The sequence below is a fragment of the Odontesthes bonariensis genome, chromosome 2 (assembly GCF_027942865.1).
Source record: "Odontesthes bonariensis isolate fOdoBon6 chromosome 2, fOdoBon6.hap1, whole genome shotgun sequence".
In the NCBI taxonomy this organism is placed as follows: Eukaryota; Metazoa; Chordata; class Actinopteri; order Atheriniformes; family Atherinopsidae; genus Odontesthes; species Odontesthes bonariensis.
In genome coordinates, this window is record NC_134507.1 from 5522484 (window position 1) to 5546089 (window position 23606).

The 23606-nt window shown below is 44.3% G+C and overlaps 1 protein-coding gene across 1 annotated transcript in view; it reads left to right on the top strand.

Moving 5' to 3' along the window:
- Positions 1-23606, top strand: part of plekhh2 (pleckstrin homology domain containing, family H (with MyTH4 domain) member 2) — a 42810-nt gene that overhangs the window by 17358 nt on the left and 1846 nt on the right. Inside the window, exons 6-28 of the mRNA XM_075474642.1 lie at positions 69-150; positions 241-426; positions 1709-2655; positions 3018-3093; positions 3191-3285; positions 3498-3657; positions 3870-4006; positions 5788-5901; positions 6035-6121; positions 7175-7333; positions 7485-7565; positions 8102-8281; positions 8444-8552; positions 11108-11220; positions 11395-11574; positions 12204-12295; positions 13872-14055; positions 17523-17678; positions 17764-17861; positions 19591-19732; positions 22005-22141; positions 22326-22455; positions 23435-23521. Coding sequence (XP_075330757.1) covers positions 69-150; positions 241-426; positions 1709-2655; positions 3018-3093; positions 3191-3285; positions 3498-3657; positions 3870-4006; positions 5788-5901; positions 6035-6121; positions 7175-7333; positions 7485-7565; positions 8102-8281; positions 8444-8552; positions 11108-11220; positions 11395-11574; positions 12204-12295; positions 13872-14055; positions 17523-17678; positions 17764-17861; positions 19591-19732; positions 22005-22141; positions 22326-22455; positions 23435-23521 — 3732 coding nt within the window. The remainder of the gene's footprint in view (positions 1-68; positions 151-240; positions 427-1708; positions 2656-3017; positions 3094-3190; positions 3286-3497; positions 3658-3869; positions 4007-5787; positions 5902-6034; positions 6122-7174; positions 7334-7484; positions 7566-8101; positions 8282-8443; positions 8553-11107; positions 11221-11394; positions 11575-12203; positions 12296-13871; positions 14056-17522; positions 17679-17763; positions 17862-19590; positions 19733-22004; positions 22142-22325; positions 22456-23434; positions 23522-23606) is intronic.

Consider the following 23606-nt stretch of genomic DNA (forward strand, 5'->3'; position numbering starts at 1 on the left):
GGATGATGTGGATCTAAAGGAGACGACGTGGACGTTTGAGCTCTGTTTTATGTGAAATTGTGCTTCAGTTTGAGTTGGAGAATGCGGCATTGAGGGAGACCAACAAGCAACAGGAGGCTCAAATCTTGGAGCTACAGAAACAAGTCCAGGGTGAGAAATGTCATCGCCTCTTCTGTACATGTTCAGCTGCGCGCCACATGAACAAGCATACAGGAAATGCTCAAATGTGTGTTTTGGCAGCCTTTGAGCAGAAGTGTGGCGGTGGACTGGGGGTCCTGTGCAGACCAGGTCAGGCCCAGCGTCTCAGCAGCCTGACGTTCGGCTGTTTCCAGGTGAGGGGGAAAAGTCCCCAGGTCCTCACCGGACCGGCTCCTTCTCAGAGGACCCTCGGCACGCAGGGAGAGACGGACGGCAGAGACGCGACTGGTAAGTCCCCGTTAGTCACAGCAAGAGATTATTTGTGGGACGTGTGGGCGAGCTGGGCACAGGAAGGCACACTTTTATGATGAGGTCATATCCATGCTGTGTTTGGGAAACTATTTTTCCGCTCAGGCATAAATACCATCGGCTGAAGTGTGAGTGAAAAAATGGACACGTACAGCACTTTGTCGTTATAGTAGAAATACTGTCTTTGCCTAATATTTACTGTCATTATTTACATTTTCATCGACTTTCTCTTGTTTTTGATTGGTTGCCGGTTAGGGCTGAACGATATATCGTTATCGTATCAATATCTAGATATGAACATTCAAGATATTTATATCGCAAATTCAACGATATAGAGTTCCCCCGCCTGTGTAGCTCAGGCAGTCGCAAACATCATTTTTACGCTCGCCCTTATGTACAGCTGAAGCCAGCCAATGACAAACATCCGAGGGAGGGAGCAAGGGAGACGGAGACACACACACTACATCACAGCGGGGAAATTAAAAAGAGAAGCATGAGTGCGGAAGATGAGGTCGGTGCAGAATCTGCGCATTCGATGGATTTAGTGGCAAAAAATAAGTAATTCTCCATTATTTGGAGGTATTTTGGATATAGAAAAGAGGATGTGAACCAGAGCGAGGTGTTGTGCAGGTTGTGCTTGGCAAAAATTGCGACGAAGCAAGGCAAACAAACACGTTCCACCAGCTGAAACGACACCACCGCGTACTGCACGAGGAGTGTGTTGCAATGAGAGAAACGGCGGAGACTTCTCAGTCATAGAAAGTGAAGCCCAAGCAAAGTTTGATTGCTGATGCGTTCAGTAGCGTTACGCCATATGAGTCGACGTCCACCAGGCACAAAGACATTACAGATGCTGTAACACACCACATTGCAAAAGACATGGTGCCCGTGTACAGCGTCACAAAAGAGGGCGTTCAGAAAATGGTTCGGACACTGGACAAACGTTACAAAAAACCATCCCGAACATATTTTAATCAAGGGGCCATTCCAAAAATCTATAACAAATGTAAAATGAATGTTGAATCCGAGCTCCGTGAAATTGAACATTTTGCCACAACCGACTCACGTGACAATAACATCAGTTTAACGCTCCATTTTATGACAACAAACTTCCAACTCAAGACCCGATGTCTGCAGATGTCCTTCTTTTGTATTATGTTTTTTATTTTTCAGAAAAATGTTTTCACTGAACCCATGGTCATATCGTATTGATATCGAGATATGAAATTTGTCGGTGATGTGCTCATGTTTGCCTTTGCAGAGAAGAGCAATAAGCCGGCGGCCTCCTCAGCGACAGATGGTGAAGTTCACCAAAGCTCTCCGGCAGAAGGCAACGGTGAACCCGAGAACTGTGCGGAGAACGTGTGTGAGAGCTCGTCCATGCTGTGCAGTGCATCGGAGGGGGAGGAGGCAGCGTGTGAGGCCAAAGGCGGAGTGTGCGGCCTGGAGTTCAGTCGGCCCGGCAGTGAGACCTACCTGACGGCTTCGGACGACAGCAGCTCTCTGTTTGACGACGACATGCAGCGTGCAGAGCGCCCCCGCTTCAGTCTGCTGGAATCCTCAGACGGAGGCCTAACGGGGTGCAAGGACGGCGTGGAGGAGGGCCACGGGGCTAAGATGGAGGACTGCACCTCCGAGGAGCTCAACAAGCGGTTCCAGTCTCAGAGACTCGACTCCTCGTCCTCCTCCAGCGAGCCAAACACGCCCAGCCCCATCCTCACTCCGGCCCTGACCCCCAAACGACCCAACCCACCCCCCGACCCAAGGGACAACCCCGCCTCCCCCAAACAGCCGCGCCTGAAGACGCCGGCGGGGTTCGGGTTGCTGAACGTGTCTCTGGCAAAGAAACACCTCAGCCAGCCACCGCTGAGCAGCGAGGCGACACACGGTCAGACACGCAACGCCCTCAGCATGCTGCGCCCGCTGCGGCCGCAGGAAACCGACCTGGACCAGCAGCTGGAGGACGGCATGGACACCGGCAGGGAGACCGGCAGGGACACCGGCAGGGACACCGGCAGGGACACCGGCATGGACGCGCCTCCCCTTATCCTTCCCACAGAAGCCTCCTCACAAACAGCAGCCACCGCGCCGTCCTCCGGCCCCTCAGCTGAACCCGGGACAGAGACAAGCTCGGAGAGGCCGGACAGCGACGGCTCAGCGCCTGGCAGCAAACCTCCTACTCCTCCTTTACACAGACTCCCCTCCTGGGTAAACCTCTCCTTATGATTCTCATTAGAAGTCAGACTATTTGTCTTACTTTCAGCACATAAAAATCCAGATTTTTAGCATGATTTCTATAAAAAAAAAAACACAATATCCCAATACACAATGATTCAATCCCCGCTGCATGGTTGAACACCCAGTGGATGTACTTATCCACAGCAAACTTTGTACTGACATAACATTCCAACACTACAAAATGAACACAATATACTCCACATAACCCATTAATCCATTGTTGAACATTTGCTCACAAAAGTTATTAACTTCTACATATTCTACATAAATATTTAGATGTTAAATAAGTCATATATGTATGTAAATGACACGAAGGCTGAATTTCTTTATAGGAAAGCCGTATCTATGCTGTTGCTAAATCAGGGATCAGACTATCTGACACGTCCTGCTCAGACCTTGCTAGCAAAGGTAAGCATAAACATGCAGACATGTTGTTTTAGCCTGGTCTCCGTTAGGGTGATTTCCAACTCCGTGTCTGACTAAATGAGCTTTACTCTGTGTGTAGACCCCTCTCTGCAGTCCTCCTATCCTGCCTTTGTGATGTACACATCCCTCATCTACAAAAACATGACGACACCAGTTTACACTACTCTTAAGGGGGTGAGTACAGGCATTCACAGAAGTCTTTTTTTTTTAAAAAGACTGTAGTTTTTAACTTGTGAATCGGATCAAAACGTCTGGTCTGTGTTTTTATCGATCAGTGAGTACGTCTGTGAAGTTGATTTGATTTGGCAGACTGTATCTGTGATGGTGTACCAGTGTACTGCTGTTGCGTTGACCACCATCCCACTTCACCCCCCCCCTCCCGGCAGAAAGCCACCCTGCTGAGCAGCAGTCCTTTCTCAGATGAGTCCTCCAGCTCTGAGGAGTCGTCCAGCTCAGGAGAGGAGGACGGCTCCCTCTGCAGCTCCCACACCTCCTCCAGCTCCAGGAAGGACAGCAGCCCGGGCAGCCCGCGCTCTCTCAAGAGAGGTGCAAGCCACACGCTTTCACTGGAAATTTGTTTTTAGAGTCCCAACAGCAGCTGAAGCTTTTTTTCTTTTTTTTTAAATACATTATCAGTGTTATCTGTAGCACACACAGTTTTTGTAGTTGTATTTGACTCTCCTCACTGTATGTTTCCCTTCTGCCTCCCATTCTGCCTCCCCTCTGCCTCTCCTCTGCCTCCCCTCTGCCTCCTCCAGCTGTGTCCATGGCTTCGGTGACGTCAGAGAGCGACTACGCCATCCCTCCCGATGCCTACTCCACTGACACAGAGTGCTCTGAACCCGAGCAGAAGCTGCCGAAGACCTGTCGTTCAGCCAGTGACAACGGCAAGAGTGTGAGTCGCAGATCCCCTTCGTCTCTTACACATCACGCTGTGCTCCACACTGAACGGGTGCATGTGCCCCACAATGCCGTTCACTCTGGTGAGATCATCTTTTAAAAGTTCCGGACAAGGACGGACATCTGGAGGCCCACTGGAGATGAGTTTCACCAGCTCTCCACCTGAAACCTCCAGGTTACACAGCACTATGTACAGTATGCTTACTTTGACCAGACAGTGTCAACTCAAGATATATTTTATGTTCTGTCTCTTCAACTTAATTTAATTTCACAGTAAGCTGGGTAGGGATGGGAATTGATAAGATTTTTACGATTCCAATTCCATTTTCGATTCTGCTTAACGATTCGGTTCTTTATCGGTTCCCTTATTGATTCTCATTTGGAGAAAAAGGACAACAAACCGGTCGATTAGCATCAACTTTGTTTAGTTTAGAAGTAACACGAGTCATGACCTTACAAACCCAACAACGGTGAGGTCCACATTGGTCTATCATGGCCTGGGTAATTTAACTCTTCCTGCTCTGGTGAAAGGAGAAGCTGGAGGTAGAGGTGAACTGGGGGTAGTACCACCAGCCTCTGGCTCTGAGCCAGTCAGGCTCTGTCTCTCATGATTTCATCTAAATGTAATGCCTGAGAAGGCATTCATTTAACCTTAACCGTTACTAACAGCAGGTTTTACAATGAGGCAAATGGTGCTAACATGATAGGCAGTGTTTGTTAGTTAGTTAGTTACCTGCAGTGTTAGCCGAGGACATGCTAACGTTGCTAACGTTGCTAACGTTGCTGGGTTCAGATTCACCAACGTTATTTCGGAGCGGATCAAAAACGCGACATTCATTCATAGTTATTGCATGTTGGTAGTATTTCCTTTCTTTGGTGAAATATTCACTTTCTAATTTGCCCTGTTGTCGTCTTTTTTAGGGATGTGTAATCAAACTTTCGAGCGTTTGTACCGCTTGGGCGCCATGTTTACTGATGACTGCTGGCTGCGCTGGACTCGCCACGCAATGTTGCTTGGTGACGTCATTCCCACTGGAATCGATAAGGGAATCGTTTGCAAAATCGCCAAACGATTCCAAGGAATTGAAACACTGGGAACCGGTTCTCAATAAGAACCGGTTTTCGATTCCCATCCCTAAAGCTGGGGCAGTAAAGCCTTTACAACTTTGATGTTGCCGTTCCTTCTCACAGCATTTCAAAGGCTCCCTGACATTGGGGATTCAGAGCAATAAAGGGCTTCAGGTGTTTTTCTTTCTCTGAACACGTTGTAAGATGTCCAGCAGTACAGGGTTCTTGTCATATTTTTCTTTTCTTAAATTCTCCACCCATTCTCTGTTGGGGACAGATTAGTACTGCAGGCAGAGCTGTCCAGGTACCCATACCCTCTTCTTCCTCAGCCGTGACCGCGTAGGATGCGGTTTTGCTTTGCGTTGTTGAAAAGTCAGCCATTTCTTCCCAAAAAGATCTGGAATACTGATTGTTCTGACCACAGGATACATTTCCACTGTGTGATGGTTCATCCCAGAGTATATCAGTCATTAAAATCTTTCAAAAGATGAATTACACGGGGTTCGTACTGTTTGTAGTCGTACTTCATTTGAGTTTCAGTTGTGACTTTTCTTTCACACATCCGACAGTTTCTTCAGTTCATTGTGTTGGCAGATCTGAAGGAACCCAGAAATGTGCTGAGGTCCCGTTGTTCAACCCAAATAGGACTTTTTTTTCACACGTTTACACGTTATTCTGTATAAAGCTGGACTCTTTCGTGTCTCCTAGGAGCCTATGGAGAAGTCGGGCTACCTGTTGAAAATGGTTAAAACCTGGAAGAAAACCTGGAAGAGACGCTGGTTTGTCCTCAAAGATGGAGAGCTGCTCTACTACAAGTCACCTGTAGGTTTTATCTGTTAACGCCTGCGCTCGGTTTTATTTATCTTTGGCGTAAAGGCTCCTCTATGAAGATAAGTCTGAGCTGTGGCCGTGTGTGCGGTGAGTGAGGCTGCGAAACTGTGTCTTTTTCTCACAGAGCGATGTGATCAGGAAACCTCAGGGCCAGATCGAAGTCAACGCCACCAGCAGCATCGCCCGCGGAGATGGCAAACAAGTTCTTCAGGTATGTTTATCCCAATCATTTTGCTCCGATTGCCAACATTCCCGAATACATCCTCGACAGGGCTCTAAATTAACTTTTTTGATCACCAGCCAATGTGGCTAGTAAGTTTCTGAAGTTACCAGCCAATCAGAATTTCCACCAGCCACATATTTTTCCGTGCAAAAAAGACAGATGAGAGCCACTGAATTCATTTGATCAATTTATTAACTGAAGCTTTAAATTAATTTTACAGTGAAATTGGGAATGTATATCCAATTAAAATAATTACAATAATTAAACTTATGTACATACAAAACTTATTCTAACATTTCATTACTCCTCAACCCTCACATACTATTCAGGGTCACATTTTTTGTACATAAAAAAATAAAAAAATAACTTTAAAACTGATTTATATTCATGTGAAACCTGAATCTACAAAAATGGAAATATTTAACAACTTTCTAACCATGTTTTAGTGCAGATAATGCACAAAATTAAACACAAAACTATGTGCAGAGACTAATTATGAGGGGGATACTGTGAAATGCTTAAACATCGTCCGAGCTCTCTGAACAGTCTTCGGATCCATCTAAATCAGTTCCATTTTTCCCTTTTCTCACAAAGTGTGGCCGGCGTGTTTCGCCAGGTTCAATATCATCCTCCTCCCCTCCTTTGGCAGGCATGTCTTTTCTCTTCACGGCCGGCTGTCCCAACCATCGTCACATTTTGTTAGTGTTTGCGTCTGTATTTGTATTTGTACCGGCGTCTATCGTATTTCCAAACCAAGAGTGACCCACGCCCACTCCCCTAGTGCGGCAGCCTCGGCAGATGCGTTCCCATTGAAACTGCGCTCGCGCGTCCCGCGCATAGACTGTATATAATAATTTCGCGTCCCGCGAAATAGATGGTAAAGTTCCTCATTTATCATCGGTCAAGCCGGCTAGTGAGTTTTTTTTTAATACACGCCAAAAATAACTTTCACCTGCATTTGGCGGGTTGGCGGGTGTTAATTTAGAACCCTGATCCTCGATAGTTAATGGCCTCACCTTTGTTTTTTATTCTCACGTGCAGATAGTGACGGGTAAGCATGTTTACTACCTGAAGGCCGACTCTCCCAACCTGCTGGAGGAGTGGCTGCGGGTGCTGCAGAGCGTGCTGAGGGTGAAAGCCGCCAGTCCTCTCTTCACTCAGCCGGACATTCGGCCCGGCATGAAGGGACTGCTCATCAAGGTGCGCGTAACGTACCGATATGACCCTTAACTCCACAGCATCTAAAGGGGATAAATTCCGTTATAAATTCATTATTTGCCATATTCTAACCGCAGTATTTCCTGATATATTACAACTGCAGGTACTGAAATCTGCCGTTTCTCTGTTGCAGGTGAAGCACGGATACTCAAAGCGAGTCTGGTGTGCTCTGATTGGCAAAACGTTGTACTACTTTCGCAGCCAAGAGGACAAGGTGTGCTTGAACTTTACTTTACTTTGGCCTTTCCCTGAAACTGAGCTGTCCTCTTTGAGCGCGAGCAGTAGGGCTGAGTAATTTTATCGATACTGCAGTATATATCGATATTTTGTTTCCCGATAAAGTATCGATTTTTCAGCCGCGAGTATCGATTTTATTTTTATTTTTTTTCAAAGCAAACTTTATTGAAAAGTCAGACGGTCACATTATCCAAAACAGTGATAAATTAGTTCATAAAAATGTTGTATAAAGTGCACAGCTCTCACGTTTGTGACATGTTCGTTTGTTTCTGTCTGTCTGGCTGTGTTGTCCTTCCGGTTCAAAGGTCGGACCACCAGACCAATCAGCGACGATTCATGTCAAATCACACTGTCCCTTTTTTTCCCTCAGAAAATGATTTAAGTGTATCGAATCGAATCGAATCGAATCGAATCGTTGGCTGAATATTGTGTATCGTATCGTATCTTATCGTATCGTGAGATTAGTGCATCGCTACAGCCCCAGCGAGCAGTCTGTCTGACTCTGTTTTCCAGTTCCCACTTGGTCAGATCAAGCTTTGGGAGGCCCGGGTGGAGGAGGTGGACAAGTCAAGAGATTCGGATGACGACTTGAAGGCGTGTGGGCGGAGCTTACAGGCAGCACCCTTCACCATCGCCATCCATCCGCAGGAGCAAGGTCCGACCTACCTGCTCATCGAATCCCGCCACGAAAAGGTAAGTGTCAGTCGGAAAACTATTTGTCCTCTTTTTTGCACTTTTTTAAGAGAGTAGAAGTCCAGACCTCCTCCTTGTTTTTGTTTTGTAAGTTAGAAGCTCGTCCAGAAAAGAGATTTGCACACTTAGACAGTGTTGACGTTAATGTCCATCGCTCTGTAGGACTCGTGGCTGTACCATCTGGCAGTGGCAGCTGGCACCATGGTGGGTAAAGTCGGAACCGAGTTTGAACAACTGGTGGGAAAACTCTTCCAGCTGGACGGTGATCCGAGTGAGCATTTTTTACTGTGTGTGTGTGTGTGTGTGTGTGTATGTTGTTTTTAGTTTCTAGAGGAATTTTGTGTCATAGTTTGAAAATGTCATCTGATAAAATCCAGTCATGTTAAAAAGAAAGAACACCCTCTTTCGGTTCTAAGCTTTCACATATCACAACATGATAACAAATCCTCTGGTCTAAAAATCCTTTAATATGTCAAATGAACAAAAACACAGAACATATTACATATTGTCATTTGTTTTTTTTTAAAAACAGCAAAAATGCAGGAGAATTCAATGAAAAACAAAGCACACCCCATGATTCAATAGCATTTAGAACCGGCTTTAGCAGCAATAACTTAATCAGTAACCAGTAATCTTCTTTACATTGTTGCTTTATGCAATGCCATTTGTGAGCATTCGTTTATGCACAGCATCTCCGTCAGGTTGAACTCTGGACTTGGTCTGGGTCATTTCAGCACCTCGATTCTTTTCTTTTCTTTTTTTTTTTTGTTGAAGCTTTGCTGCTGTGTTTGGGATCGTTGTCCTGTTGCATTAAAGGGATAGTTCGCCTCTTTTGACATGAAGCTGTATGACATCCCATATCAGCAACATCATTTCTGAACATCTTCTTACCCCCTGCTGCGTCCTGTGAGCCGAGTTCCAGCCTCGTTTTGGCGTTGATGAAGGTAGTCCGGCTAGTTGGCTGGGGCTTAAAAAATAAAGCGTCTTGCTTCTCAAAGCAATATGCGTTCAAAAGAGTAATACATTTGCATCAAAAATTCGTCCATACAGAAAAAGTCAGACCTCACATCGCTTGGCGCAAAAGAGGCGAACTATCCCTGTAACAGCTTTCGGCCAGCTTTTAGCTGTCACACAGGTGGCCTCACATTTGACTCTAGAATACTTTGGTATACAGTTCGTGGTCGACTATTTGACTGCAAGGTGCCCAGGTCCAGTGGCTGCAAAACAAGCCCAAATGATCACATTACATTGCGGTCATTTTGCAGACGCTTTTAACCAAAGCGACTTACAATAAGTGCGTTCAACATCGGTAGGCAAAAGAACTTCAGGTCACAAGAAATCATAAGTGCATTTCCTTCCAAAACCAAACAGCTAAGAGCATAACTAGTGCTAGAGTAAGTGCGATAACCAACCAGCCTCTCACCAACTGCACACCAGTCACAGCGGGGTGGGGATGCAAACGCTGGTTCGGGTTTGGGGAAGAAATAAAAGAGGTAAGAAAAGCAGGAATGGGATTTAAACCCTGGTTCGGGTAGGGCGTAATGAAAATATAGAGAGTGCCAGTGGTGGAGGAAACAATAAGTGCGTAAGGAACTAGGACGGCGCAGAGGGCGGATCAGGGTAGTTTTTCCTGAAGAGGTGGGTATTCAGCCTACGGCGAAAGATGGGCAGCGACTCAGCTGTCCTGATACCAGTCGGGAGATCGTTCCACCATCGGGGTGCCAGAACAGAGAAAAGCCGTGACCGTGTTGATCGTGCGCAGGGACCCCTGAGTGACGGGGCAGCCAGGCGCCTAGTGGCCGCAGAGCGAAGTGGTCGGGCGGGGGTGTAGGGCTTGACCATAGCCTGGAGGTATGAAGGAGCTGTTCCTTCCACTGCCCTGTAGGCCAGCACCAGAGTCTTAAATTGGATGCGAGCAGCTACAGGGAGCCAGTGTAGAGAGCGGAGAAGGGGAGTGGTGTGGGAGAACTTGGGGAGGTTGAACACCAGACGAGCAGCAGCTTTCTGAACCAGCTCCAGAGGTCTGATGGCAGAAGCCGGGGCGCCAGCAAGGAGGGAATTGCAGTAGTCCAGGCGGGAGATGACAAGAGCCTGGATGAGCACCTGTGCTGCCTTGTCGGTGAGGAAGGGGCGAATCCTCCGGTTGGTATGAGGTGTTTGTGCTGTGCGCTATGACCAAACATCTCCACTTTGGTCTCGTCTCCCCGTCGCACATTGTTCCAGAAGTCTTGTGGTTTCTGCAGGTGCAGCTTTGCAAACCTAAGCTGTGCTGCCATGTTGCTTTCAGAGAGAAGAGGCTTTCTCCTGCACCCCCCTCTAAGCAAGCCATACTTGTTTAGTCTTTTGTCTAATTGTGCTGTCATGAGCTTTAACATGTAACATGCTAACTGAGGCCTGTAGAGTCTGAGATGCAGCTCTTGGGCTTTTTGCAGTTTCTCTGAGCGCTGTACATGGGTTGAGCCTTCTGGGACGTCGACTTCTGGGAAACTTGGCAGCTTTCTCGCCGTAAAATGGTGTGCTCCATCAATAGGAAGCAGCAGTTGCTTCTCTGAGATCCCTGCTGATGTCTTTCCTCCTTGGCATTGTGTGAACACACAAAAATTAACGCCCCAGAAACCAGCAAACTGTCAAAAGGTTTTGAAACCTAAAGCCTTCGGATTAGAAAAGTATGTCTTTTCTTTAGCTTAATGACACAAACCACTATTTATTAAATGAATTGTAAAAAAGGATCTGTCTTGCTCTAAAATACATTTAGTGAAAAGTTCCCGAGTACAGGCAGGCTTTGGTGTACTGCAACACCTTTTTAACGGCCTGTCTGCCTTTCAGACTCTCAGATTTGGAGACATCCCATGTTGTGCTTCAGTAAAGAGGCTCTGTCGTCTCCTCTCAACACTCTGCCTTCACGGGCCCTGCAGACAGAGGCTGTGAAACTCTTCAAGGTATTTGCAGTTCTGCTGGAGAATCATTCAGATGATCCTTTTATTTAAAAAGTCATTGATTAATTCATTCCCGTGCACAACTGTGATTTGACCTTTTGCCCTAATCTTTTATAACCGGCGCACATCTCTTTTTCTGCGTCTCTCTTCTACCTTTTCCCCATCGTCTTCCTTCAGACTTGTCAGCTTTTCATCAACGTGGCCATCGACGCGCCGGTCATCGACTACCACGTCTCTCTGGCCCAGAGTGCCTTGCAGGTGTGCCTGACCCACCCTGAGCTTCAGAATGAGTTGTTCTGCCAGCTCATCAAGCAGACCCGCAGAAGGCAGCCACACGGCCATCCGGGACCCCTGCAGGTTTGTCCCGTCACCACATGGTGGCAGCAGTAGTTTATCTTACTACATTGATATTTGATATGGGAAGGAGGACGGGTCGAAAAAAACATCAAACATTGCCAGGATTTACTGACTGAATTGTTATCCAAACTGCCTTGAAAATATCTAATCTCTTTAGAAGTATCTCAGTCTGTGTCTTCCGCAGCTTTATGTTAGAACAGGATCACCAGCGCAGGTTTTTGCATGCAGACAGAAAGAACAAGGCCTTGCGGGTTTTCTCAGAGAAAACATTGAAGTCGACACTAGTTTTTGAAGCCTAGAAACTTTCTGTCCTCTGCCCCTCCTGTGGTGGTCTTCCACATCAATAACTCCAGCGACACATTGTGTCTGTTCTAAACACAGCCAGTTTCACATGAGTGAGAAAAAGCAGCATGAGTCATCACCAAATCCTCCTTTGTTTGCTCTTTCGTGTCGTAAATGAACACAGAGAGTTACAGTTGTGGTCTGTAAGTCACGAGGAGCTCACGAGCTTGTGTTTTCAGTCTGTCTGCTGCACTGATTCTTGTGGTGCTTTACATGCAGATCGTCTGACTCACGCTTGGGGCGGTGAGTAAAACATGCAGTGACAGTTTCTGTATCTGTTTCTCTAGGGCTGGCAGTTTCTAGCCTTGTGTGTGGGACTGTTTCTGCCTCAGCATCTGTTCTTCTGGCTGCTCCAGGTTCACCTGAAAACGCACGGAGACTCCAGGTGAGACGACGTCACCGTCTGAAGCACTAACGGGAAGAACCGCGGCACGAAACAACGTGCCAAATGGAAATCTGGACAAACATAAATAACAATGAAAGCTTTGAAAAACATTCCAATGTATTTAAATGTATTTTATTTATACAGCCCTTTACAGACAATCCTTACGGTGTACCAAAGCGCTTTACAGCAGGTAATAAATAAAGAGAAGGAGAAGTAAAAACAAATAAAAACAATAAAAGAACAGTGAAAGCAATACAATATAACAAAATCAAATAAGATAAAAGTCTCATCATACTACTGGGTATTAAAAGCAATCCTAAATAAGTAGGTTTTTAGCCTAGATTTGAAGAGGCCCGGGTCAGAAATAAGACTCAGCTGGACGGGGGGCTTATTCCAGAGCCTGGGGGCAGCTTTGGGAAAAGGTTCGGTCACCCCAGGGTTTGTATTCTGACCTGGGCACTTCCAGCAGAAACTGATCTGTTGACCTCAGAGCTCTACCAGGAAGGTTAAAAGCTCAGATAAATACGACGGGGCGAGGCCGCTAAGAGCTTTAAAAACCAACATTAAAAGTTTAAAATCAGTTCTCTAAAGGACAGGAAGCCAATGGAGGGAGTTAAGAACAGGAGTGATGTGCACACGTCTGTTGGTGTTGGTTAAAGACGGGCAGCAGCGTTCTGCACCAGCTGAAGGCGGCTGAGAGAAGACTGGGAGACGCCGACATAAAGCGCATTGCAATAGTCTGACCTTGAACTTATTAGGGCATGGATAAGATAATAAGTCTTAATTAAGTTACCAGAAATTGCCTTTTGATTTCAGCCTATCATTTGCATCTGCCATTCACAGCCTTCAACATCATTTCATACTTTCGCGCCACCGATTTCATTCATAGTGTCACGATTTCCATTCATTATTTTTCGCATACCTAATTAATGTTATTCAGGTGAACTTCTAGCTTTAGGCATGCGTTAACACAACGCAAAAGGAGGAAATACATCAGAAATGCTCTCAGAGAAGCAATTGCTGCTGCCCGTCAATCTGAGAAGGGTTAGAAAGATCATTTATCCATCATTCTATTATTCACAAGTGGAAAATATTCAGCAAGATCACCCCAAAATCAGTCTGTAAATGCTCTAAAAGAAATATGGAAGCACGTATTAGGTTTGCAAAGGCACATTCGAACAAAGCACCAGACTTCTGGAACAATGTGCGATGGAAAGATGCGACGGAACGTGGAGATGCTTGGTCATGATGCACCGCACCATGTTTGATGAAAACCAAACACAGCATGTCAGCACAAACACCTCACACCAACTGTCAAGCACAGTGGCGGGTCGGGGGTGGTTTGGGCTCGTTTTGCAGCTACAGGACCTGGGCACCTTTCAGTCATTGAGTCGACCATGAACTCCTCTGTATATATCTTCTAGAGTCACACGTGAGTTAGTAGTTGATGCAACAAAGCACAGAAGCAAATCTACAACAGAATGCCTCAAAAAGAAAAGAATCAAAGTGATAGTCAAAGGAGTTAGTAATTAATCATAAGTAATTATGAACCAGACATGTCCCCTGTCACCTCCAGGACCGAGGTGGGGAAGTATGCCATCTACTGCCAGCGCTCTTTGGAGCGGACCCAGCAAAAGGGCGAGAGGCAGGCCAGGCCGTGCCGTATGGAGATTCTGTCCATCCTGCTGAGGAATCCCTGTCACCACTCGCTGCCGTTCAGCGTCCCCGTTCACTTCCTCAACAACACGTACCAGGTGATTATGATACAATGTACAGAAATCCAGGAAATGATTGAGTAAAAAAAAAAAGAAAAAGAAAAGAAAACTTTTAGGCCGTACAGTTTCTGTGGAAATAATATCAAGAATATTTTTTAATCTCGGTCACATCTGCCATCATAGCCTCTAATCACAGCTAACACATATCCAGCTGGTGGCTTCAGTGCTCCATGCACCAGGTTTCACCTGGATGGGTGTTGGTTTGAGGATTTCTTTTCTTATATTTGATGCAGACAGGGACATTTCCCTCAGAATATGAAGAAACAACTTTTATTCTAACCATGAACAGGTAGAACTGGACTTAAACCCAATAAAGGAAAGAAATACGATACTGGTAGCAGTTAGGCAGCGGGGAAAGTTGACAGTTTGTCATGTCGGACAAAAAAAAAAAAGAAAGAAACTTCCAAAATTTGAAAATGGAATTCCATAAAAAGATGCAGTGAATGAGGCAGCAAAGACAGATAAGATTAAGCCTTTATTGTTATTGCACAAGCTAATGCAGCTAAATTGGCAGGCGCTCCACCATGAATACACAAAAGTGCAACAATATACAATATATAATATAAGAAAGTGAAAAAGTGAAGAAAAACATGAAAAATGTTACGATTTAATATGTAATACTGGAGCGATGCTGTAAATCTGGAAAGTGCAGTAAAAAAAAAGTAGCAAACACGGGAAACCAGGTGAACAAGAGAAGCAAAGCGAATCTAAACCAGCACACGAAACGCCGGGAACAGATGGAGAGGCAGAAATAAACCTTCTTGCTTCTCATTCGGTTTGAATAGGGTGACATTTTGTGTTGCTAAATTGAATTCTTTGTCTTGAGCTTAGCTTTGCGAGCGTAGTTTTCGGGGGAATGTTGAGAAAAACTTGGCGACAGCCAATCAAATGGCCTGATTGATCGTGTGTGTGGTCTTGTGACTGATTGTTGCTACGGTTCGGCACACAGGACCAAACACTCTTTACGCATCACGTGATGTGAATCCTGCCTCGTAGCTAACAGCCCTTTTTCACAGCGGCCTTTTTGAGGCAAAGTCTTGGGTAAACACAGGTCTTAGTAACGATATTACCGATGGTTCGGCTTTGAGTACTGAGCCTAAATTAATGTAAGTTTTTAATGACTTTTTCATGTCAGAATGGCTGCTGAATTGTGAAGGATGTACACGGATCAGCCATAACTTTACGACCACCCGCCTAATACTGAGTAGGTCCTCCTACTTAAAATAGCTCTGAGCTGTCAGAGCATGGACATAGATCATCTGATGGCATCCTGTAGTGTCTCTTACATGGACATTAGCAAGTCATCCTTTGGGTCTTGTGGGTTATTGGGAAGGGGCTCTTCTTCCCACAGATGCCATCAGATCCCATCAGATTGGTGTCTAGGGACTTTGGAAACCAGATGAACATCATAACTCTTTGTTCTTGTGTTCTTTGAGACATCCCCATGCTGGGAGAGGCTGCTTCTTTAGAGGAGTGCTATGGCTCTGTGGAGGCGGAGGCGGGACTGATCTGCAGAAATGTAAACATAATGTATGAATACGAATACTATATAAATACCAGGATGAAGGTTTTTCCCAGCGGAACATTGCATTGCAACAAGATGAGGAGTGTTACTCACTTCACCCGTCTGTGGTTTTAATGTTGTAGCACCCACAGTTGCAGATATGCAACAAGCTTTTTATTTATTTACATTATATTTTTATTTATATTTTTATTTACATTACATTATTTGATTTTTTTTAAATTTACATACATTATTTACATTCATGTGTAATATTTTTTTACATTACATTTTCTTGGCTCAGTGAATTACACTCTGCTTTGCGGGGGTCTGTTCTAGTTGGTTCTGGTCTCGTTTGGTGTGGTCTGCTTTGTCCACCTTTCACAGTGGTAATTGGAGGTCAGGTCTCCAAAATTGTATTATTACAAAATTAATCAGGAAAGCCCACAGTTGCAAATATACAACATTGCCTAAAATGATCAAAAATAGCCCAATTCCAAAAATGCCAAAAATACTGGTTTATTCCCACCCAAAAAGATGCAAGAAGAGCCAAAATGATTTTTTTTCAATGATTATTCATACGCTTGGGTCCTTCACTACGTGCCTGGAGGAGATAAGGACGTGGTTAAATCAGAACTTTCTTCAGTTAAACTGCTCCAAAACTGAGGCCATGTTGTTCGGAACACCTCACCAGGTGCAATCTTCAACTTTGACGACTGTTTTCTTTGCTGGACAAAACATCCCCCTTTCCAATACAGTCACAAATCTTGGAGTTAGATTAGATTCCCATCTTACACTTGAAAACCACATTAAGCATCTGTCTAAAATCTGTTTTTTTCATCTTCGCAACATCTCCAAAATTCGTCCGTTTCTTTCCTTTTCTAATGCTGAGACCCTCGTCCATGCCTTTGTCTCCTCCAGGCTTGACTATTGCAACTCTCTGTTTGTTGGAATACATAAAAAATATCTCCAGAAGCTCCAATATATCCAAAACAGCGCAGCCAGGATCCTTCTGAGGGCCCGTAAATCAGCCCATATTACACCTATTCTGCATGATCTCCACTGGCTCCCTATCACCTTCAGAATTCAATACAAAATCGCTCTCATCACCCATCAGTGTTTATACGGAACCTCACCGGATTATCTGAAGGACCTTCTCACCCCACACTCACCCTCCAGATCCCTACGATCACATGAACGCAACCTACTCCACCTTCCTCGCTCCAGATTAAGGACCATGGGAGACCGGGCTTTTGCTGTGGCTGCCCCCCGTCTTTGGAACTCCCTCCCGGATTGCCTGAGAGCTCCACAATCACTGTCTGATTTTAAAAGAGGCTTGAAGACTTTTTTATTTAAGCAAGCCTACTCTGCCTCCACATGATTTTATGTTTTTATGATGTTGATTTTATTTATTTATTTTTTTTTATTTTTATTTTTTTTTTTATTTTAGTTCAACTGTGTAAGCACTTTGAGATTTTGCTATGAAAAGTGCGGTACAAATTAAATTAAATTGATTACAAGGTTAATGTTGTGGCTGATCGGTGCATATGGGGCGAGCGATCAGCTGATGGGACGCAGCAGTGCAGTAGTAACTTCCTGAAAGATGAGGAAACTAAGCAAAGCAGGAAGTAAAACTAACTGGGACACACGCAAAAGTTCCAAAACCGTAACAAAAATTGTTCCATTTTTACCGTGCATGTAAATGTGTTCATCAGTACATTGATTCAGTATAGTTTCTGTGTACTTGGATCAACTAAAAACTATTTCAACCGCGTGTGTTTTATTGAATTATTAAAAGCAGCATTTAAAACATTGACAGATGTCACGAGCCGTCTGAGCTTCGGTTTAATCACGTCAGCGTGTTTGAAATCCTCTTTTGGCTTTTCTACAGAACATCCCTAATGTTGGTCTTCTGTTCTGCGTGCGGCCCCTTCGCTCCCTGTAGGTGGTGAGCTTTGATGCCTCGACAACAGTGGACGAGTTCCAGTGTCGCCTCAACCAGGACACGGGCGTGAGGAAAACAGGGCTTTCTGGTTTCAGCCTGTACACCGATGACCCCACCGGACGAGAACTGGAGCACTGTTTGCAAGGAGGCATCAAGGTGCATCTTTTATCGATGTGACTATTACTTTTTGAAGACTTTAGGTGCCGCGTTTCCCACCATAATGTCCTAATAATGTCCGCAGATTTGTGACATTATCTCCAAATGGGAGCAGGCCTCTAAGGAGCAGCACTCTGGCAAGTCTGAAAACACCAGGACTGTCCGCCTCACGTATAAGAACAGGTAGAGGGAGCCCCCGTGACGGGAAAAAACACAACAGATTTCTTCTTAAGGTTTGGGAGTGTCTGCGTTTAGTGCAAGATTCAGATGTTTTTCTGACATTTTTCAGCATCTGTAGTTTTGCAGAGACAGAGTCAGGTGGAGATTACAGGTGCAAATGCAAATATAAGAAGCTCTTTATGCGTGCGAGGTCTGGTAAATTGCATCAAGTGACTCATTCGGCACATTATGTACGAAATCGAGCCTCTCAAAACCAGACAAGCCCACCCAGACAATGCAGCTGGCCTTCACTCGATCAGACTGAAATGGTCCTCGATGATGCACGCATGCTCCAAAGTTCCATCGTTTTGCATATTTGGCTAAAACCAGTAAAGTGTATATTAATATAGCTAAATTCCTAATAAAGCTGCTCTCATTTATCCATTTTTTTCTGTTTCTATGGAAAAAGACACGCTTTACACCTCACATTGTGACTGAAAATTGCTCTGCTCTAAAATAAAACCCAGATTATACAACTGCAGCATGATCTGACAAAAATCACCGTTCAAGTAACTCAAGTAAATTTCTCTGCGCAGTGAATTCATCTATACTCACATGTGCAACGATCCAGAGTCAAACTAAAACTGAATTGTGTTCGGAACTAGTTTAGGCCAAAGGCTCAAAGCTGCAGTAGCTGCCTAAAGCGCAGCACATGGAAATCTCTCGCTCATCTGCCGGTTACCAAGTTGCATTGTGGGTAGGGTGAGTGGCGAGTTTTGAGGAGGAAGAATGCAAATGTATCCAAATGGAAAACACGTCTCATGCTTTGGCTGCAGGGCTGAAAAAGTAGAGTGCTTCTTTGGTGGTACTCTGTTTCAGTCTGTTTGTTTAACCCTCATACCTGATTTAAAACAAAACTTAATTTCTGAAAAGGGACATTTTTGTCCCCTTTTAAAACGACCTAAAAACATCATATGTTAATATTTTTTTCCGCTTTTTTTTCCGTAGATCTTTTATTCCACTTCAGTTCTGATCATAACTACCAAGTTTTCAATTATTTTCAAAATTTTAACCCTTTAAATACTGGATGTAAATGCCAATTTCTGTTAAAAAAAACTCACAAAAACTGCTCAACCATAATTATCCCCATATTTTGAAAATACTGGCACCTAAAGGCTTAAAATTTGGGCTAAAAAGTTCAAATTGGCATCTAAAGGGTTATTTTTTTTTTTAAATAATTGAAAACTTGGTAGTTATGATCAGAACTGAAGTGGAATAAAAAAATTTCTGAAAATAAAAGTGGAAAAAAATATTAATATATGATGTTTTTAGGTTGTTTTAAAAGGGGACAAAAATGTCCCTTTTTCAGAAATTAAGGAGTTTTTTTTTTTCTACACAATGAAAAATTGCATTGTATATGATGTGTGTTTGAAATTCGAAAAAATAGTCAAAAATGTACAACTGGACCAAATATGATGAGTATCACTATTTCCAGTGTGAGATTAGAGGAGAAAGTAGACCCCAAGTGGACAAAAATGTCCCCTATCAGGGATTAGGGTTAAGCAGAATACAGCTTGTATTCTGTGTAAAAACAGACAACATGAAGGTATAACACAGACACCATTTAAAGATGAGACTGAGAAACCAACCTTTAGAGCAGGTTACTGTCTGGAGAACAAGTTTTCTGACTACTTTGCCCTCAATCCGTATGTTTCTGTTTCATCATCCCTCTGCTTTTTTCTTCCTTCCTCAGGCTGTACTTCTCTCTCCAGATGAGAGGCGAGTCAGAAAGGGAGAGGTTGCTGCTTGCTTATCAAACCAACGAGGCCATTGCCGCCGGACACTTTCCAGTCAACAAAGAGCTGGCTCTGGAAATGGCCGCCCTGCTTGCCCAGGTCTGAATAATATCACACAAAGCGCAGTTTAATTTGATTCCGTACGGTCACCGACACAAAGTACTTTAAAGTTTTCTTATTTAAAGGCGGGGTAGGGGATCTTTTTCTGGAACATTTTTTTACATATTGCTTGAAATACTCTTCACAACCCCATTGCAACCAATTAATTAAAAGTTTTGACACAAATATGAAAACTTTTAGTGGCCTCTAGAACGTACAATCTAGGAAAAACAGTATCCAATCATACTGAACGGACCGTTCACAATGATTGGATTCTGATGCCGTCTATCAAACTGCAATCTGCTCCTCCCTCCCCCTCCTTCCCCCTGTGCGCGTACCCTGCTCCGTGAACGAAGCTTGGCAGGAAGCTAAACTAGAGCCAGCTTGGCTAGCACCACAGCCATTATAACGAACAGCCTTGCCACTCTCTATTAAGCCCCATTGTACCGGCTTTTTGGCTGCAGTTCCACCAGAATTCCACTGGGGGCGTCGGTGGAGACCAGAATGAATGGGGCCCAATAGAGCTAGATGCTACAAATGGTCAGTTTCACCTAAGTCTCCTCAAGAGCGCTCAGATTTGAATGTAGTTTCTGAGAGCTCAACATGGGTTTCAAGTCAAAAATCTACTGAACGAGTACATATATCCCTTTGATTTCTAACAGGTTGGCTTCTTGTTGTCCACCACGCGCTAGCATTGTGCTAATGACAGCGCTCGACCAGAATTACGACCAGAGGCACCGCTTGACGGCTGGCTCCATACCAAGCGACAACAGAATTAAGATGGACTTTTTCCGCTTATGTTACCACAGCCTAAGAACCTGTGATGTTACCACACATTCTCTCTTACTACAGCTCTTCCTTGAAAACGCTGCTGCCTTTGAGACCAACAACAAGCAGGATTGTTGCCGTAAAGCGGCATCTCCGGTCGTAAGCTATGTATGACGTCATATACACTTAAAATCCTTTTTTTAAGCTAATGAGTGGCTCTAAAAATCTAAAACTCAGCCATGGGTATTTTCTAAACATCCTCTTTCGAACACAACATTCGAATTACTAGAGAAAAAATTATATCTTGAGATAAGGGCACGAAAGGGCGTATAGCTCCATAGGACTCCATTCATTCTGGTCTCCAAAATTGAGCGCCCCACGTGGAAAAAGGGTGGAACTGCAACCAAAATCGCCTCGTTGGAAACCGGAAATGCACCGTGAGTGGCGTATCTGTACTATTATAGAATCTGTGCTAGCACCTAGCATTATTAAACGTATAGTTAGCATAAACTAAATACTAAATACTAAATACGGCAACGATCGATGCTTGCTGTCAGAACAGCGCTCGTGCACCTTCGTGCTCGTGCGCGTTCATGTACTCTAGAGGCGTGCCTTCCAGTGTTGCCAATTTAGCGACTTTGTCGCTAGATTTAGCAACTTTTGGCCATCTCTGGCGACAAAAAAATAATCTAGCGACTTTCGGGCTCAATCTGGCTGAATCTAGCGACAATTTAACTTGTTTTGTGAGTGACAAATCAGTTGCCCCGCGACACCATACAAGCCGAGACAGAAGCACTGCAGGACGGCGGCAACCCGGCATACTGTCATTTCCTGTCAAAACGGCAGTTTCAAGCTAGCTACGAGGGTAGGTTCACTTCCTGTTTTCAAAACAAAAGCACCTTTTTATCGTAATGGCTTTCCCTATGATAAAAGGCAACGGGTATTTTATTTTGTCAAAATAACCAGAAGTGCGTTAGCTCACTGCGGCTAGCTTTAGTAGCGCCGAATTCGTCTGAACAAAATTGTAAACAGCCGGTATTTTGTCAGGTTTTTAACACGTTGGGGAGCTAAACGACTACTTTCTGGCCTGAAAAGTTTCAAATGTTGCTAAAGTTTACAGAGTTTAGAGCTGAAATCAACTTCAGGCCGGCTGATTTCGGCTCGGGCAGGAGCGAAAATATATAATATGGGCGTGGTTACGTCACTTATGACGTCATGATGCAATCTAGCGACTTCTAGCGACTTTTCAGAGAGCCAATAGCGACTTCTTGTGATTTTTTTTTTTTTTGGCAACACTGGTGCCTTCGGGGGGAAAGTGAAGAAAAGGGTTGGGACTTTTTACCTGTGTATTTTCAAAATGCAGCTTCGCTGGACTCTTTAACTGAACAAACTTTGTTTTAGACACTAATGCACTTAGCTCTCTCATCATAGTCCTTTCTGTATTACTCTACTTATTGCACCTCACTGCAGCCTGGACTGTTTTTGCTTCTTTGCCTGTATTCAGGTGGAGTTTGGCGATTTTGAACGTCCCTTCTCTGCTTCCGGATCAGCCCAGACCAAGTCTAATCAAACCCTGAAACAAGTGCTGGACCGATTCTACCCCAAACATTACCGCCGGGCCGCTTCTGAGGAGCAACTGAGGTACGGCAAACTCACCGAAAACAGGCTATATTTCTCTCTGAGCCCGAGTAGCTCAATGCAAAGTTCTTATATTTAGTTTCCACAAAGTGAATGCAAAAAGGGCGGGATGAAGCGGCTTAGAAAGAGAGGCTGATAACAGTATGTTAATATGGTGGATGTTTTCCCCCGACACTTTGCCGCTCAGACAACTGCTGCAGCGTCTGTCAGCCCGGTGGGCCTCGCTCAGGGGTCGAAGTTCATCCGAGTGTGTCAGGATCTACCTGACCGTCGCCAGGAAGTGGCATTTCTTTGGTGCCAAACTGTTTGAAGCGGAGGTGAGTGGGCATGACGTGCAACGAAGCTCCAACATGTGTTACATTTACGTTACAAAGACCAAACGAGGCACAGCGGCTCGGTCATTTTCACACAGTGAGCGCAGCCTTGAAATTGTGTAATTATTACCAAAAGGTGCTGTGTGTGTGAAATGGATAACTTTTTCTCTGGCATTATTGCACAGTAGGTTTTTGGAATATTTGTACATATTGCTTTTCACAATCTGAGAAATGACCAAGCAGACAGCACTGCAAATTATTTGGTTCTTACCAAGAAAAAAAACCTTTCATTTAGAAGTGCTAGATATTTTTTTTCTTGTTTTAAGAATTAATTTCTTATTTTAAGTCTTCAACTTAACAGTACAATCTTATATCAAGCAAAACTTTACTTTTTTGTCTCAAACAGGCAGGGAATCATAAAATGAGACAATTAACACTTAAAATAAGATGTATTACATTTCTCCTCCAAAGTCTCATCAAAATAAATCTTGTTTTAAGATTCAATAACAAACTCAAGTTCAAGAGTCACACAGAAAATATCTGAAAACACACTTTATTCCTTGGATTTTAAGCATATGACAAATGTTTGTTCACAAAACTGCCTTTGTTCAATCTAGAAACAAGACTCCAACAATCTTAATTTAAGAAATCTTGCCAAGTCAAATTATCTTGCTGCATGGACAGATTTTTTCACTTGTTTTGAGTACCTTTTTCCTTAGTTTTAGTGTTTTTATCTTGTTTGAAGACCCCTATTTTTTGCAGTGAGGGCAGTTTACCGCCAAATTAACACATCGATGTCAACATAATAATCTGCTCAAACTGGTGCCTGAACAGCACAGGTGTCAGGAATACTTTTTCTGAACTCCATTCAGAACATTTGTCCACTTCCTGCGACTAAAGCTGGGACGAGACAACTATCAACCGCACTGTGCTTGCTAATAAGATGCTGTGAAAATAACTGATCTCGTGTCTGTCGTCCCAGTCGATCACTCCCTCCCCGGAGCCGGGTGCACGTGTTTGGCTGGCGGTGCACGAAGATGGTGTCGGCGTTCTCGAGCACAACTCGATTGTAAGCAGCTCAGCTGTTCAGGCTGTTGATTTCTCATCAGTAACGTTTTTACGTGGTCCAGGATCACATGCTAATGTCACGTAGC